The sequence below is a fragment of the Daldinia vernicosa genome (genome assembly GCF_022497035.1).
Source record: "Daldinia vernicosa strain CBS 139.73 unplaced genomic scaffold F5Y00scaffold_15, whole genome shotgun sequence".
Lineage (NCBI taxonomy): Eukaryota > Fungi > Ascomycota > Sordariomycetes > Xylariales > Hypoxylaceae > Daldinia > Daldinia vernicosa.
The window spans coordinates 85082-100121 of record NW_025953931.1 but is presented as its reverse complement, the minus strand read 5'-3'; the positions used below and the strand labels follow the sequence as shown (position 1 = coordinate 100121).

General features: G+C 46.4%; 5 protein-coding genes across 5 annotated transcripts; 2 read left to right on the top strand and 3 right to left on the bottom strand.

Annotated features, from left to right (window-relative positions):
* Positions 1–1471: 1471 nt before the first annotated feature.
* On the top strand, positions 1472–2826 carry F5Y00DRAFT_268414 (uncharacterized protein; the record flags this gene model as incomplete). The annotated part of the gene is made up of 3 exons (XM_048012245.1): positions 1472–2009; positions 2060–2149; positions 2213–2826. 3 exons carry the CDS (start codon positions 1472–1474, stop codon positions 2824–2826), a joined length of 1242 nt encoding a protein of 413 aa, XP_047866192.1.
* A 1750-nt stretch (positions 2827–4576) lies between these two features.
* Positions 4577–6584, bottom strand: F5Y00DRAFT_35607 (MFS general substrate transporter). Its single transcript, XM_048013534.1, has 3 exons — positions 5876–6584; positions 5474–5737; positions 4577–5326 (listed from the first exon to the last, which is right to left on the bottom strand). Exons 1-3 carry the CDS (start codon positions 6473–6475, stop codon positions 4760–4762), a joined length of 1431 nt encoding a protein of 476 aa, XP_047866191.1. The 5' UTR covers positions 6476–6584; the 3' UTR covers positions 4577–4759.
* A 684-nt stretch (positions 6585–7268) lies between these two features.
* Positions 7269–8975, top strand: F5Y00DRAFT_35605 (FAD/NAD(P)-binding domain-containing protein). The gene is made up of 2 exons (XM_048013533.1): positions 7269–8460; positions 8527–8975. Exons 1-2 carry the CDS (start codon positions 7588–7590, stop codon positions 8956–8958), a joined length of 1305 nt encoding a protein of 434 aa, XP_047866190.1. The 5' UTR covers positions 7269–7587; the 3' UTR covers positions 8959–8975.
* Positions 8976–9684: 709 nt separating this feature from the next.
* F5Y00DRAFT_252343 (glycosyltransferase family 25 protein) lies at positions 9685–11107 on the bottom strand (the record flags this gene model as incomplete). The annotated part of the gene is made up of 2 exons (XM_048009928.1): positions 9685–10429; positions 10701–11107. The coding sequence occupies 2 exons, from the start codon at positions 11105–11107 to the stop codon at positions 9685–9687; spliced, it is 1152 nt and encodes a 383-aa protein (XP_047866189.1).
* A 1256-nt stretch (positions 11108–12363) lies between these two features.
* On the bottom strand, positions 12364–14840 carry F5Y00DRAFT_35590 (uncharacterized protein). Its single transcript, XM_048013532.1, has 2 exons — positions 14489–14840; positions 12364–14207 (listed from the first exon to the last, which is right to left on the bottom strand). The coding sequence occupies exon 2, from the start codon at positions 14117–14119 to the stop codon at positions 12575–12577; it is 1545 nt and encodes a 514-aa protein (XP_047866188.1). The 5' UTR covers positions 14120–14207; positions 14489–14840; the 3' UTR covers positions 12364–12574.
* Positions 14841–15040: the final 200 nt, after the last annotated feature.

Genomic DNA, 15040 nt, shown 5'->3' with positions numbered 1-15040 from the left:
TAAAAGTTACGCACGGACAAACTTCCTTCTTAAAGAATTCTTCCATTTTAAAAATTTAAAATCAGCCAAACAATATCCCTCGTAAACTTAGGTACTAAAAATGATGCTACTTACAGATTACCATGACGGGCTTTCCAGACAAATTACCCCACAGAATAGGTGCAAGTAGTAAAATAACATGGCCCCATTCTGCCCCATAACCTTCTTAGAACAACTAGCATGCCAGGCGCTACAGGCGCTGCCAGGTCCCTAATTCGAGGCCACTATTCGAGGCCACTACCAACCTATTCAAGGCCTCTATTCAAGGTCTAAAGTCTTTCAGTATAAGACTTGTCACTCAGTAATAATGTTTTTAAAATACCCCTTATCTATACAATTTTAACACCATTAGATGCGTCTCATCATAAGGATTATAATGGTATAAGTAACAGTTATAAAATACGGTATATTAGCTAAAAAATATAGTATATGTATTACTATTTACAGATTACTTAGCCTTATACACAGATTACATGCCACTATTCAGAGATTACTTTGCTTATTTAAAGATTACTTTTTCAATAACTTTTCAAAAAACGGTCGCATCTCAATACAAATAGCATCAATCGATTCAGCTCAACTAGGCGATTCTAACAATATATATGAAATACTTGTAGCTGTGAAAAATATCCAGTAATCTTGACTTTCTGTAAAGTCTCGTGAGTGGAAAGTGGCCATGTCATTCTACTAGTAATTTTGGTGGGCAGGTGCATGCACTTATTCTGAAAAGCAATCTGTAAATAGCATCACTCTATACTAATTATCGAACCTTTCCCTATTATGTTAATGAACGACGTCAAGTCTTATGTACTGATACTGAAATAACGGAGGTGTAGTTGAATGCCAGTTTGGGGGACAATGGGGGCCACGAGCAGCCATAACACAGGATGCGAGTAATACAATGAAACAAGGTACGACGTATAACTACCTAGGTAGGTAGGTATATTAAATATTTAGGATCTCGAGATTAGATTGGACGCCAAACATTTTCTCCCCAATGCAACAACCTTTAATAGGCTCTCATTACCTTGATCCAAGACAGTAGCTAAGTTAATTAATTGATTTTATAACGGCCCCCAACTGACCAAAGCCTCGCCGAAAAAAGCTCTCGCCGTGAAGCTCTGATCCAAGTCACGTATCACTAGAGAAGGGCTACGGTCATTGTCGGAATACCAATGCTAGGTAACATTCTCTATAGTATTGTCGTAGGTCCTCGAAAATAACGCTTCCTACGCGGAAGTAAACTCAAAGTGGCCCCAATAGGGGCCAAGATGCCGTAGTCGGGCTTGTGGGCTTGTGGGCTTGCAATACAAAATACCGGTAGACTATTTAGCTTCCCAAGATCCCCCCAGACCTCCTTTCCCAGATCAGTTCTTCAAAGGCCAACTATAGCTAGCTACCTAGTCGACACCTGGCAAACTCCACACAAAACATGGATACTTCTCTGGACCCTCAAGAGTCTACGAGGTTCATCGAGTCATCCGGCCGGATTCATATGCGAGCCTTCCAAGTGGCCATTGGAGTATTAACCGGCTTAGCACTTTGCTGCTTCATCGGCCGATTGGCTGTACGTCTTACGTACCAGAAGCGCCTATATCTGGACGATGCGTTTTTAATCATCGCTGCTGCCTCTCTATGTGCCGCCACGGGTATTCTGTACCGTATCTGTTATTCCCTCTACCTGCATTCGGCTGCTTTCCTAGTCCCTCAACCTCTGCCTTTCCTCTTTGCCAATTATGCCGAACTTATCAACCTCCAGGGGTATGGCTACCCGTTTTTGGCCTTGATATGGACAACGACTTTCGCAGTCAAGGGGTGCTTTCTAGCGTTCATGCGCCCGCTTGTCTGGCATATATCACGAAGGGTAAATTGGTACTACTGGTTCATAACGGTTTTCTGCATATTATCTTGGGCGTTTGTCGTCTCAGAACCATTCATCGTGTGCCCGTATTTTGGATTAGAAGGAAGAGGTAAGTATAATTTCTTAGCCAACGCTGGACCGAGCCTAACCTTCGTATAGTGAAATGCTTCAATTGGACTATAGATGACAAAAAGACATTGGGCCTTACTGCGCTTGTTACGGTCCTAGACATTCTTTCTGATCTGATGGGTATGTTTTATCTACATTTTCGCATTTACTAGCTCATTATACTCGAAACTCACATCGTGTTAGTCCTTAGTATCCCCATCATCGTCCTCAGGGGCTCGTTTCTCAGCCGATCCACTAAGTTCGGGTTGGCCATATTCCTCTGTCTCTCGATATTTATGGTAATTTGCGCCATTGTCAGAATTGCTGGCTTTCACTACAGGGGGCTTGAGGATGACACCTGGGAGTTCTTCTGGCAACATAATGAAGGTGCAGTTTCAGTCATGATGGCATCAATTACGGCATTTCGGACGCTTTTTGTCAAACAGGCAAATAGCACCGAAGATACAATACCTCGCAGCCCGGTAGAGAGCCTTTTCCGTAATTTCTTTAGGAGGTTCCAATATTTGGCTCGAGCACAGCCCAACGAGAAACCCACGTCAAGCCCAGACATCCCAATTCCCAAACTCCCTAGGATACCGTCTCCGATTTTCACCGGCTTGCGAACTTTCATTCGTAGAAACAATAGGACTGGCGTGAGCGCTGCTACGTTTGCTACCTTGGATTCTGTAGGCGACGCTTCCGAGGCAGACTATCACGCCACCCTCAAAATACAGCACCGAGCCGACAGTGGCAGCAGCCTACCACATGATCAGTCGTTAGGCGCCGCCCAACCAGATGTTAACAAGACCACTAGGTAGTCACATGGCATAAAGTATTTCTGGCCACCCCACGAGTAGGCCAACATTTTATATGTTCGCGGCTCATGTTTTAATAGAGTTGTATTCTCAATTCATGTTTGTCTATTGGTAGTTCGGGTAGTTTTACTAGATAGATAGGGCTAGAGTATGAATTCTACATATTCTGAGTTACCATATACTTCAACTTTCATCGTGCACAAGCAATTAGAATCTCTCCTTTAAGTATGACATAGTAACGTTAATGTAAGTGTATAAAAACCCTTAAGTTAGACACCAGTAAACCACACGCTACTTTAATAATGCTGAACTCTAGACCTAACTGATAAGGCCGGAGAGCGAACATCCCCGAACCCCCCCTTCTGTAGCCAAGAGTACCTACATAAATAATAAGAAAGCACAACATGTTAGTATAAAGAGATGAGGCTATGGTCTACACGTATTTCTATTCCATGTTCTCCGAAAGGTATCAAGGAAAATATAAGTTAGAATAGGATATTAGGTGACTTATTATAGATAACGGAGTAGACTTATATAGAAGCTATCTCTCCTTTAAACTACCCGATTTATCATATGGTACTAATATACAGCCGCATGCTGTTAAACCCATCGTGCTCCCGAGCTTAAACAATATACATCATGTATGCATTGTAACGTCAAAACCTGTACGACTTAAGGCTATATATCCTACGCTTTGCGGAGTTACCTATGAGAGGAGGAATCAAGCATAACTCACTAATCCCCTTCAGACAGACGGCCCGGGTCCGACATAGCCGGACAGATCCGTTGCAAGATATGACCCAAGTATAAAAGGCACCCAAATACCTATTATAGATACCTAAGCATATTACATTCAAGTTCGTGGATTGAACCAAACTTACTGGGATCGAAGAGGTCGTATGCACCCGGGAACTTGATCATTGGGCCGGGGTTACCTACTTGCAATAAGCTTCATGTTCTGTAATGGAATAGGGATAAATGCATACCTCCACCTGACCCAACAACATTAATATGGGCGCAGCTGATATAGAACTGCGTTACGTTCCAGGCGCTTGAAAACGGTAATACGTGCTCGGCACGCATAAGATACTTTCCCGGTGGTGTAGTCTTCGGGATGGTGAATGTTATCTATCCGACTCACATTAACGGGTTACTTCTCCAAGAAGTGCGGTAGTTATCCAAAACACCAACTCATAACGTGTTTGAACGGACCAAAGAGACATACTTCTGGATATAATATCAAGTCCCAGCGCGTCTTATTCAGTGGTTCGATACTCCCGATCTTAAACCAGTCCCCATCCCCACGGTAGTCTTCCAAACCATGTCCATCTTCGACACAACTCAGATATGCCTGTCCCATCCCTTCGTGGTAAATATATGCAAGAAGGCCAGGCGTTATTAGTTCAATACAATCTATTACTTGGTCTACCTACCCTGTACACTCACTCTGTGTATGACTAACCTCGCCGGGCATTAACCCTACACCATGTCAGGGATAGAGCATGTCTCTTCTATCGTATCATTGTCCACTAAGGGGCAAATATTCTAAGCGTCTAATCTGTAAGGGGGAGAGCATGCTTAATTTTTGTGTTACACTAGAAAGTATCCGAAGGGTGTATCTGAGAACATCAAGATGCATCTCTAATAATTATCAAGCTATCAGTCTGCGTTACATCTTCTATTTATCACCTTGGTAGCACATGTTAGGATATTTTCAGATCAGTATTCTGGTATAGCAAACATACTAAAAGCCGTCAATGTGGTAAGTAGATTATTAAGGTGCCACTGTAATATAGGTCATAGGGGTAACAATTCTTATACCGAGATTAGCATGGCTTTAAACCCTTCAGTCTAGCCTACTCGTTTGTTCTAATCGAGTAGTATACGAGCTGCAAAATGATATTTTCATCTTGTACACGTCTAGGTCATGTCCACGTTAAGCAATCCATTTCCACCCCTTCCCCTTTCCATCAGCCCATCGTACCCCAACGCAGCACATTGTAGCACCCATTAACAGCGCGCCATCCCAATACGCAATACTAACATACGCCCCTGTTCCCTCTTCCGAACTTCCCAACAGTTGTCCGCCAACGGGACTTCCGAACATAGTCCCCAGCCCCCTTACGAATAGTATGAACGCGTTCACAGCAGCGTACTGCTGGATCCCGAAAACCTCCGCAATAAGCGCCGGGAATAGCCCATAATACCCACCGGCTGAGACGCTGTAGAGCACAATGAAGGCCAACCAAAGCGAGAACGACGATGAGGCAGTTGCGAGAATGCTAGAAAGCCAGAAGGCAAATACGCTAGATGCAGCAAGGAAGAGTGTCAACAAAAGTGTGTTCTGTCGGCCGAGGCGGTCGCCGGCATAGCCGGTGAGGACGCGGGATACGGCGTTTATAGCGTTGCTGGCGGCGAGGAGATTGGCGCCACTAGAGGCAGTTTGCCCGAGAATTACTGTATAGGAAGGGATGAAGGAGAGGGGAAGTTGGGCACCGGCCGACTACAAGGGTTAGCTACAGAATCTTGAAAGATGGATGCGACAGAGGGGGATTGGGGATCAGAGCATAAATGTCAGAGGTAAGTTATCCCATAGTTTCAATCGATAGCATCCCACTGGTAATAAGACGGAGATCTCTTGAGTACTAACCTGGAGAAATGCAGCCACGACAGAGAAGAGGAACACAGGTTTTACGGCCAAGGAGCGTGAGACGTGGGTGTTTCGCCTCTCGGGTCGTTCTCGGGCTGGGACTGTTGCAAACCGACTTCGCGGTACAGCCCAGGCAATTGGTAGCCCGGCGACTAGATTAAAGATAGCATAAATCCGAAGAGTCCAACGGCCACCGAGTGAGCTAAGAAGTGCGCGGATTACAGGCGAAAGTATGAGACCACCAGTACCGCCACCGGCCAGGATCTAGGAGGACTAAGGATTAGTGGAAGTGCTTTCAAGGATTTCAGTGATGACACCACATTGTTTGGACGGCCGGATATAATATACTGCAGCAACCTATTTTAAAGAATACAGAAATCAAATTACGGATGAAGCACTTACGAAGCCCATGGCGGTAGCACGATGGCTGGTGAAATACTCGGGCGCTGGTGCAAGGAGTGGGAAGTACAAGAGTGACATTCCAAGGCCAACCAGGAAACCCTGCGTAAGCAGAAGCTGCCATATAGAACTAGCGAGAGAAGCCAACGCGAACCCAGCAGACATCATAACTACTCCTGAAGTGGTGATGGTCCTTGGCGTTAAGAAACGTAGTATCCTACGGCGCCATCGCCGACTCGAAGGCGTGGCTAGAGCCCAAGTTCCATTCTCGATACGCGATATCACAGGATTGACAAGGATACCACCCGCCCAAGTCAGCCCGTAACATAGCGTGCCTACGAAGACGAGCAGTGCTGTCGGCGGTGTGGCCTGTGAGGCCGGGGAGGGCACTAGAACATTCTGATCCGGCGAGAGATAATACTCTTGGAAGACACCAAAGGTTTGATTATACCCTATTGTAAGAGCGATAGTCACGAATGCCGAGAGGAGGACCGAAGCTTGCTTCCGGCGTGAGATAGGCGGCAAGACCGGTGCTGGAGTTGAGTCCGACTCGGACCCGGGCTGTGGGGCTGTGAGCGGGATTGCTTGGGTTTGTGTTGCCATTACCAGCTGAATCTCTTATTGCCTAGCTCGTAGATGAATTGTTTAAAGAGAACTTGGCAAGGAACTAGGTGTGGAAAATAATAATTCTTTGACTGGGTTTATGTTTTCGCGACGGCACTTAGATTAGAAATTACGTTATAAATACGGCGATTTCGGTAAAGATCCCTGGTACATTCGGTGACTTTACCTCGGCGGGAAAAAAAAAATAAAGCCCCATGCCCGTTGAATTTAAACTGGATTATAAGATCTTTGGGTTAAAAGGTTACATATAAAATACGAATGATCATTTACATCAAGATAAATTCAACTCTTTCTGATGACATCTTTCTTATCAAACGAGGTTTATTAAGATCAACACTTATAATTCTACATGTATGTATTAGGTAGTAAGCTCAAGTGTGTGCCTCGGTGCCGCTTTAAAAAATAGAGCTATTAACGCCAGACTCTCAACCCATCTCACCATTTATATAAGAAGCGCAGTAAGGCTAAGAAGAATATTACCATTTAATGAGCAATGGCCGGGTTTTCAAGACCTAGCCGTTCACAGCTGCAAGCCATAGGTAAAATAGACGAAACCAGGCGGAACGGGGATATTTATGCGATTTTTAGCATACGACCCCGAAAGCAACCATGCATCGGCGTAAGGGGAGCCTATGGCCAGCTGCTTATGAATCATTGGATACTTTAAATTCACTTCCAAAATGGCAAGAGCGCTTTCCTATTAGCCTCATATCGTGAGAGATGAGATGACTGTATGAGTTCGCGTTAGCCAGTTCCTTCCAGCCCCTCACAGAGGCGTGGGTTTGCTTGACCGAGCTAAATTTATCTGGATGGGGAAGGCAAGGGATAGAAAAGTGCGCGACGCAAAGTCGTAATGCTAGGCTAGTGTTTTCCTGACTAGCAAGGTCATTGTCCTGCTAGAAGTCACAAGAGCCTTGTTCAGTCATAGAAAGTACCTTCCCTTATGAAATTGCATTCATTCGATGTCTATATATAGGTATCCTATCTTGTCTAACCTCTTTCCCACATAACGCCAGGATTTTATTGGCATGGGAAAGTGAAGTGATCCCATTATATTTCCGTTCATTTAACAACAGCAGTAGGTAGTCAACATGGAAACCGAAACCAAAACCGAAACCGAAACCGAAACCCAAGTCCCCAAACTCCGGGTAGCTATAATCGGCGCTGGCATCGCGGGATGCTGTCTAACTATCGGGCTCTCCCGAAACCCGTTACTTGATGTACATCTCTACGAGGCCTATCCAGATGTTGGCGTTCGCGGAGCAGGCATTGCCCTTCACGGAAATGCCATCAAAGCAATGGACTTAATCTCACCCGAGATCAAGAAGGCGTACTTCAAAAAGTCCCATTTCATGGCCAACGAGGAAGACACAGAGATGGCAACCCAGATCATCGTCGGAAGCGGGCAGAATGCTGGAACGCTTGTGGCAGAACTGGGCAGAGCAAAAGGAAGACGGACCATTCATAGGGCACATTTTATCCAGGGCCTTCTCGAGGACATCATCCCTGAACACCGTGTTCATTTTGGAAAACGCGCGGTGGGCATGGAAGAGAATAGAAACATAGGCACTAATACGCCTAAGGTCGCCGTCACCTTCGCAGACTCCACGGCTGAGGAATTCGACTTGGTATTTGGCGCCGACGGTGCTAAGAGTGTTACTAGAAAATTCATCCTGGGCCCTGATCATCCGACGGCGGAAGCGGTCAATCATGATAGCTGGCATTGCTTCAATACCCTTGTCCCAATGAGAGAAGCAGAAGAGGTGGTTCCCAAGGAGTCAATCGAGAAGGTTCGAATGTTCTGTACGCCCATCGGGTATGTCAACGGCCTCCCTGTGGATCTAGGAAAGACATACAGCATCTCCTGCTACCAGAGGGATAGCAAACGAAGTAACTGCGAGAGAGCTGGTTTTGATGCAGACGAATGGAAGAATTTCTGCCCTGAAGTCACCTCGCTAGTATCGGTAAGTCAAGAATAACCACGTTACTCTAGATATACGAATCATAAACTGACTATTATTGAATTTTAGCTTCTCGAAAAACACCCAAACAAGCATTGGGAAATATGGGATCATGACCACGCATCTACCTATTACCGCGGCCACGTTGCTATAGTTGGCGACGCGGCACACGCCACGGCTCCTCACGCCGGGAACGGCGCCGCTCAAGCCATCGAGGATGCGGCGGTACTCGCCGGAGTGTTTGCCGCGGTCAAGTCGAAAGACGACATCGACGCAGCTTTGCACGCTTTCGACCACGTTCGTAGACCACGAAGCCAGAAGGTAGTTGATATCACGAGGCAGTTCGGAAGGCTTTACAGTCTAGACGATGGGGAGAGAGATATCCAGAGCATGAAAAGCCAAATGAGGGAGGGCGGCATGTATACGAATGAAGTCGACATGAATGACCATGTTGGAGCTGCGGTTTATGAATTTAAGGCCTGGTTTGATGCGGATATTTGATTCTTACATCTGGGTACCTACCTACCTCTCATATTACTCGAGTGCGGGAGGGTATATCCACGAAAATATAATCTCATAACATTTTCTTATATCTGCATCTGTACGATTTCTCGTGATAATGTAAGAAAAGGGGAAATATAAAAGTCATTTGAGTTTCTAGAGTAGCTAATTGGGGCGTTAATGCCTCCAAGCTGAAAACCGCTTCAGTCGTACGCTGTGTCAGGATTCTAGATGAGACATCTAGGACAAAGAACATGCATGTATATACGAGCCACGGGCTCGCCAGATAGGTTAGAGTTCCTCGCGGAACAACGAAGTTGTTTCCATGCTGTTTGGTTCCACCTCGTGACACGCTGGCAGGATAAAAATTCACCCTATGTCGAGCTGACGGAGGCTCTGACAGGAAAGGGGTAGTAGTAGACCCCTAACATCGTACAATGAAGTCGAGTCGATAACGTCCTTTTTAGCCCATACTAGAAGAAGCAGACTCAGCTCCAACCCGTGTAATTATACTAATTAGGTATTACGAGTATTCTATCTGAAGTAGGTAGGAGCCACGTTCCCAATTTACCGAATCTCACCAGCGCCGTCGTTTATAGCCCTCATATTTCGAATCGAGGTGTGGTATCATTCCGTCCCAATATACATTCCATGCGCAACCCAAGTGTTACAAGACAAGCCAAGACAAGCCAAGCCAACGCCACAGTCGAACTCACTCCGACCTATTTATTCATACTGACTCTCCATCCGAGTCCCCATAACCATATTTTTAATGTTATTCCTCGCGCTCCAGACGATATTCTCCGTGCTGCCCTTGTCCCGAACCTGCCCGTCCTGGACGGTCTGGATGTCGCTGTCGGCATTCACAAGGCCGCGGGCCTTGTGGTGGAAGAAGACGGGCGGCGTTACGCTGACGCATTTTGCGTCGAGACCGCGGTCGCCGGCTACCGCGCCGTCTTCGACGCCCCACGTCGAGACTGCGCGGCGGCAGAGCCCGGCGAGGGCGTTGTCGAAGGGCCCTGTTAGGTGGTCTACCGACAGGTCCAAGAGGACCTTCCGAGCGCCCCGCTGCGAAAGCGCGTATGCGAATGTGCAGATGGGGGCGCCGGTGATGTGCACCCAGCGGGTAAACTCGGGGTGGCTTTTGAAGTCGACGAGGCCGGTGACTCGATCTCTGGGAGGAACTGTTGAATCGTCCTCGATGACGAACTTGCGCGACATGTATTGGATGCCGGCGTCGTCGGCGGGTTTCTCCTTGTTTTCGTCGAGCGTCTCGGGGAAAACCTCGCCGCAGTGGCCGAGCCACATGAGATCCCAATCGTCGCCGTAGGGAGAGTTAGGTTTCGAGGTGGAGGAGGAGAGAAGAGCCCTGGCGCCTTGGGCGATTCTCTCTAGTTGGGGTTTAAGCCGTACGTCCCAATCCATGTCGTCTTCCATGATGAGAGCCGATCCAAGGTCATCTTCGACGATCCTATATAATTAATAGGTCAGTCCAGGCGCTGCTGTGTCAACCCCTTAACTAGCCCATATCAAAACTATCCTCTCTCTTATAGTATTTTAATTTTCCTATGTTTCTCAATCTTTCTCGTGGCTCTCAAGTCGCATCTAACTCTAGCCAAGCCCTACTCGACGCACGAAGGCTACTAGTAGAATTACCTCCTCGTCGCGTACAAGGGCGCACGCGGATATTCGAGACTCGCTCCGTCCCCTTTATTAAACCCCCCCCTTCCCACTCGACGTACCTGCGAATAGCATTCATATGTCCTCTCCAACTCCCCAAGTTCGTCTCCCACAACTTCTTCCTATCAGCACCAAACGGCACCGCCTTATCCGGCACCGTCTCCCCTCTAACCCCATCGACCCAATCGACCGCGAACCCCGTCAACGCGCTCGTAAGCGCAATAGCATCGCGCTTATCGCTGCGCTCCGGGAGGCCCACGACGAAGATCTTCTCGAAGCCTAGGGTTCCGTTGGCCACGCGGTTGACGTCGGGGGGCGACGACCGGTCGATCCTTAAGGGAACAGTCGACGACGGCGGGGTGTTGTGGTATGATGTCGATGGAGGCGTGAACAGCACGAAGCACGCTACGAGGAAGAAGGCGACGACGCCAATGATGATGTGTCTTGGCGGGTGAGTAAGGGCTGTCATGCTTGATCGGGTGTACCCGTCGGGTCGGGCCCGAGTACCCATAAATTTCACGGGTTCGGGAATGCGGCGTTAATCACGATCGGTAAAGAGGAGTGGTAAGTAACTTAGGTACCTAAACCTAAGGTAAGTAATGCAAAAATAAATAGGTATCGAGTAAGAAACTTAGGAAAAATTGGTCAAACGGCGAAAACGAGTGATGGCGTGAAGAAGAGCAGCTTTAGCAAAGAGTGAGATCGAGACCGAAAGGTTTTATTATATACCTAGGTACCTACATAGTGAATTATAGTCTACATACGTAGTACCTACCTAGCACCTTAGCCTCACTGCTACATATAACAGCTAGGTACATTATGTGGTGCGCAAGTAGATAGATAGCGTACATGTATAGGTACCTAGGTAGGTAATCCATAATTCAGGTAGGCTATCCGGTGGGCAGGGTAGCATTTCTTTTCTATCAGATTACTTTACAGATTACTTTACACTATTTAGCATATATAGTCACCATGACGTCAATTTTCCTAGGTCAAAAGCTGCTCGTGTTTTTCCACGTTTAGGATATATTAACTTAGGTATTTCTCGTGAAGGCCATGCTTCCATTACTTGCATTAATACTTCGTAGGGTCACACCAAACATATTATCAAAACAAAGCCAATTGCTTCTCAAATAGCTACCTACCTAACCTAAGCTCCAACATGCTACTCAGGGATACCTAAATAGGCACCAACTTCGTCTTCCGGTCCGTATCTCTAAGCTGGGTTCCCAACTCTCAAGATATCCATGTAAATTAAATAATGCTATGAAAACCAGAACTCCACATATGCGTAGGATCGCCCCGGCAAAGAATCATATTATCGCCTAATTTATCCGTCAATAGTTTGTGACGTGAATAGATCCCCACGCTGTGAAGGGTATATCGAAGGACCAACCCAGATCCAATCACCAAGGACCAACTTGGAAAAGCTGTTCCCATTCGTGAAAAACGCCAGATCTCAGAATGCGAAAACATAGCTCTATCCTTTTGAAGTCTGCTGTATATCTGGAACATTCCATTTCGTTATGTGTCGTTTCGCCGTCGTCTCATCTAGTCTTTATAATACTGGCCGTGAAACAAATATTTACCGTCCAGTAGGTGGGAACGTCGAATATGACGATTCTCCAGATAATTCAAACCTCCATCGTCGCTCCAAGATGGTTCCAGCTCGCCCGGCAGGACATATTCCACGAAGTTTTGAGATCAACTGGTCTGAAAAACAAGTAGTGAATCGAATGACCGTGGTACGCCGAATGCTGCTTGTTAGATGCATATATGCACTATAAGTGAAAAGAGAAAAGAAAAAAGGTATTTTGAGATGACCGCAATACAGGTAGGCAGCGAAAGATAGTAGCTGAACGCAATAGAGAGCCGAAAGTCTCTCCAAGAACATGCTAGGAGTGGTTTCCTAACCAGATGTAAATGCGACGATACCCTATGCGAGAAGGCCGGTCTGTAACTCTTCTAGAAAATCGTCTAGGAAGATGATGCTGAACTGGTTCTTATACTTCTTCAAGAATTTTGGGTCGGTCCAAGCGGATGAGAGAGGTCGCTTCCATGTTACCAGCTCAAGTTTCCATCCCTTTTCGAGGGCGCGAATGGCGTACTCTAAGAACCCTCCAGAAAACTCAGCTTCCGCTGCATCTCCGGTGGCCAACACCATCGTGCCAGGGCGTGACATGTTGTCCCACATACTGTCCATCATATTCAGATGGAGATTCTCGTCTACGCCCTGCTCTCCATTTCTCACTTCGTACGTGACATCTTCTGAAATCTCGCCTGCTTCATCGGGGCGTTCGGTCGGTGTCCTTCCCCTTCCCTTTGACTTGTTTGGTGAGACCTTGCGCTTCCGAACACGACTAAAAACGTTCATCTTATAGTTCAACTGTTCTGCCTCTAGAAAGTAAGGCGGCCAAGACGTTTGGGGATTGTTGTTTGCTACACCGTATATGGACCCGGCTAGCACTCTCTTCTGCACATTCCTTGCTCGTTCCATCACAAGTGCCAATGTCTTAAACGAAAATGGAGGCATGCTTATCTTGCGAGTAAGCGGGATCTGCCTGGAGATTTTATAGCTCTCACAGAATCCAATGAAGATATTGGACATATCCACAAAAATATGGACATCAGCCTCAGCTTTCGAGGACGAATTAGTATGGTTCATATCAGTATAACTCCTCAACTTCGCATAGAAGCGTTCGCGCATAATTTCGATCGGCGGTGGAGATATCGACTGAGCATTGCGATATAAAGGATTTGGCAGAGGCAGTTTTAAGCATTGGAGTATATGGGGTAGCTGGCTGACATTGACCTGGCCTCTTTTATGGGGCGTCTGTTGTGCATTAAGAGCGTCCAATAAATCCAAATAGTCGACCTCATGTACAGTCGTCGCAGTTACGAAGGGGTCCTTGGTAGTTTGCTCTTTGGGCATCCTAGAAGGTGTGACATAAGGTGAGTATCCCACAGGGTCGAATATTTGTGAAAGCGGTAGTAGTTTTGGGGATGGGCTAGTAAGCGTGCTGGTGCTCGCTTCCAGAGACACTGGAGATGGCGTATGCGATGCTGGCTCAACTCCGCTGGGCGTATATGAAGTGGCTCGAGACAACTCGCAACGCGCAATGCTAGAGGCTAAATATTTGGGTGTTTTAATGGAGTCGTTAGAATCCATTCGGAGATCGAAATCGAAGGATCCAGTGCTCGAATCAGGCGTAGACGATATAACAGTAGAAGCCTTTTCTGATGGAGTGAAAACAGAGCTACCAGTCTCATGACCGATGGAAAGGCTGGGAGTATATTCCGTCCAAACAAGAGAATCATCTGTAACTGAGAAGACATCGCAAAGGCCATCCCCAAGCTGAGGTGATGACCATTTCTTGACGACTCGCGAGCCAATAGGCCCAGGTCGTTGAGGAGTTGTTTTCATGATAGGAGGCGTTCCCGACACACGAAGGTCTTGATCATGTGTAATGTCAAGAGCCATTGTTAGAAGGGGACGAGGCTATCACATAAAGAGGTGGGGTGTAGATTCCGATGATTGATTAATTAATTGTGAATTCAGAGACGGGAGCCTAGTAGATATTAGTGGTGTCTTATCGAAGTTAAGTGATTGAATGATTAAGTGACAGGTAAGTGACTAAATGACTAGTGGATGAGGAAAAAAGTTGGTTAGGCGCGAAGAGGAGAGGTCTTGACGTGCAGCCGCGCGAGCACGAAACCTCAAGTACCAATAGCTGGTTACCTTATTTATCTCGGAATGATAGATGAATTTTATGATTTAAGTGTAACGAGGTAATAGGAAACGGGGGGTTTTAGATATCAAAGCTAAGATGTCAAAGTTAAGAGGACTTACGAGATAAGGACGTTGATGGACTGCAGAGGTAATGAATTGACAAGCTCTGTAGGTTCGTCCATTCTGTAGAAGATGAGGTTTATTGAGAAAATCCCGAAAACCCAAAGATACGGCAACTGGATGGCTTCCAAGAAGACGAAAAGCGGCGTTTGAAATTGGTTGTGGTGGTTATTTTCGGATTAGAGGTCTCAATTTCATGGCGGAATGAATGACGAAGTCGGGGGAGGCGAGGCGTGGCAGAATCAGCCTCAACTGTGCTAGCAGTCTCCACTAGAAGTCTCCACTAGCTGATGTACTAGGTTAGGTTAGGTACATTACCTTATACCTTTTATATATTACGGCAGGCGGTAGGGATAGGATGTATTAATATTAAGATATGGGGTACGAAGTACATGCACTTTCAAAGAAGAAAAGTACCTAAAAAAGTATCAAGTCACGTGTCTCAGATCTTTACAAGACATTTATTATTAATACGCTTTAATAAAAACCCATACAACAATTTTGTCTTAAAGTTAGGTAGCTTCCTTTGCTTAAGTTTTATGTCATGTTCGT

Excerpts from the sequence above, each read along its gene's own strand:
- F5Y00DRAFT_35607 (XM_048013534.1), bottom strand. The coding sequence starts at position 6,475 with ATGGCAACACAAACCCAAGCAATCCCGCTCACAGCCCCACAGCCCGGG. Across the intron at positions 5,738-5,875 it reads GTGCTACCGCCATGGGCTTC|ATCCTGGCCGGTGGCGGTAC; the intron begins GTAAGTGCTTCA and ends TAGTCCTCCTAG. Across the intron at positions 5,327-5,473 it reads TCGTGGCTGCATTTCTCCAG|TCGGCCGGTGCCCAACTTCC; the intron begins GTTAGTACTCAA and ends TAACCCTTGTAG.
- F5Y00DRAFT_35605 (XM_048013533.1), top strand. The coding sequence starts at position 7,588 with ATGGAAACCGAAACCAAAACCGAAACCGAAACCGAAACCCAAGTCCCC. Across the intron at positions 8,461-8,526 it reads AAGTCACCTCGCTAGTATCG|CTTCTCGAAAAACACCCAAA; the intron begins GTAAGTCAAGAA and ends ATTGAATTTTAG.
- F5Y00DRAFT_35590 (XM_048013532.1), bottom strand. The coding sequence starts at position 14,119 with ATGGCTCTTGACATTACACATGATCAAGACCTTCGTGTGTCGGGAACG.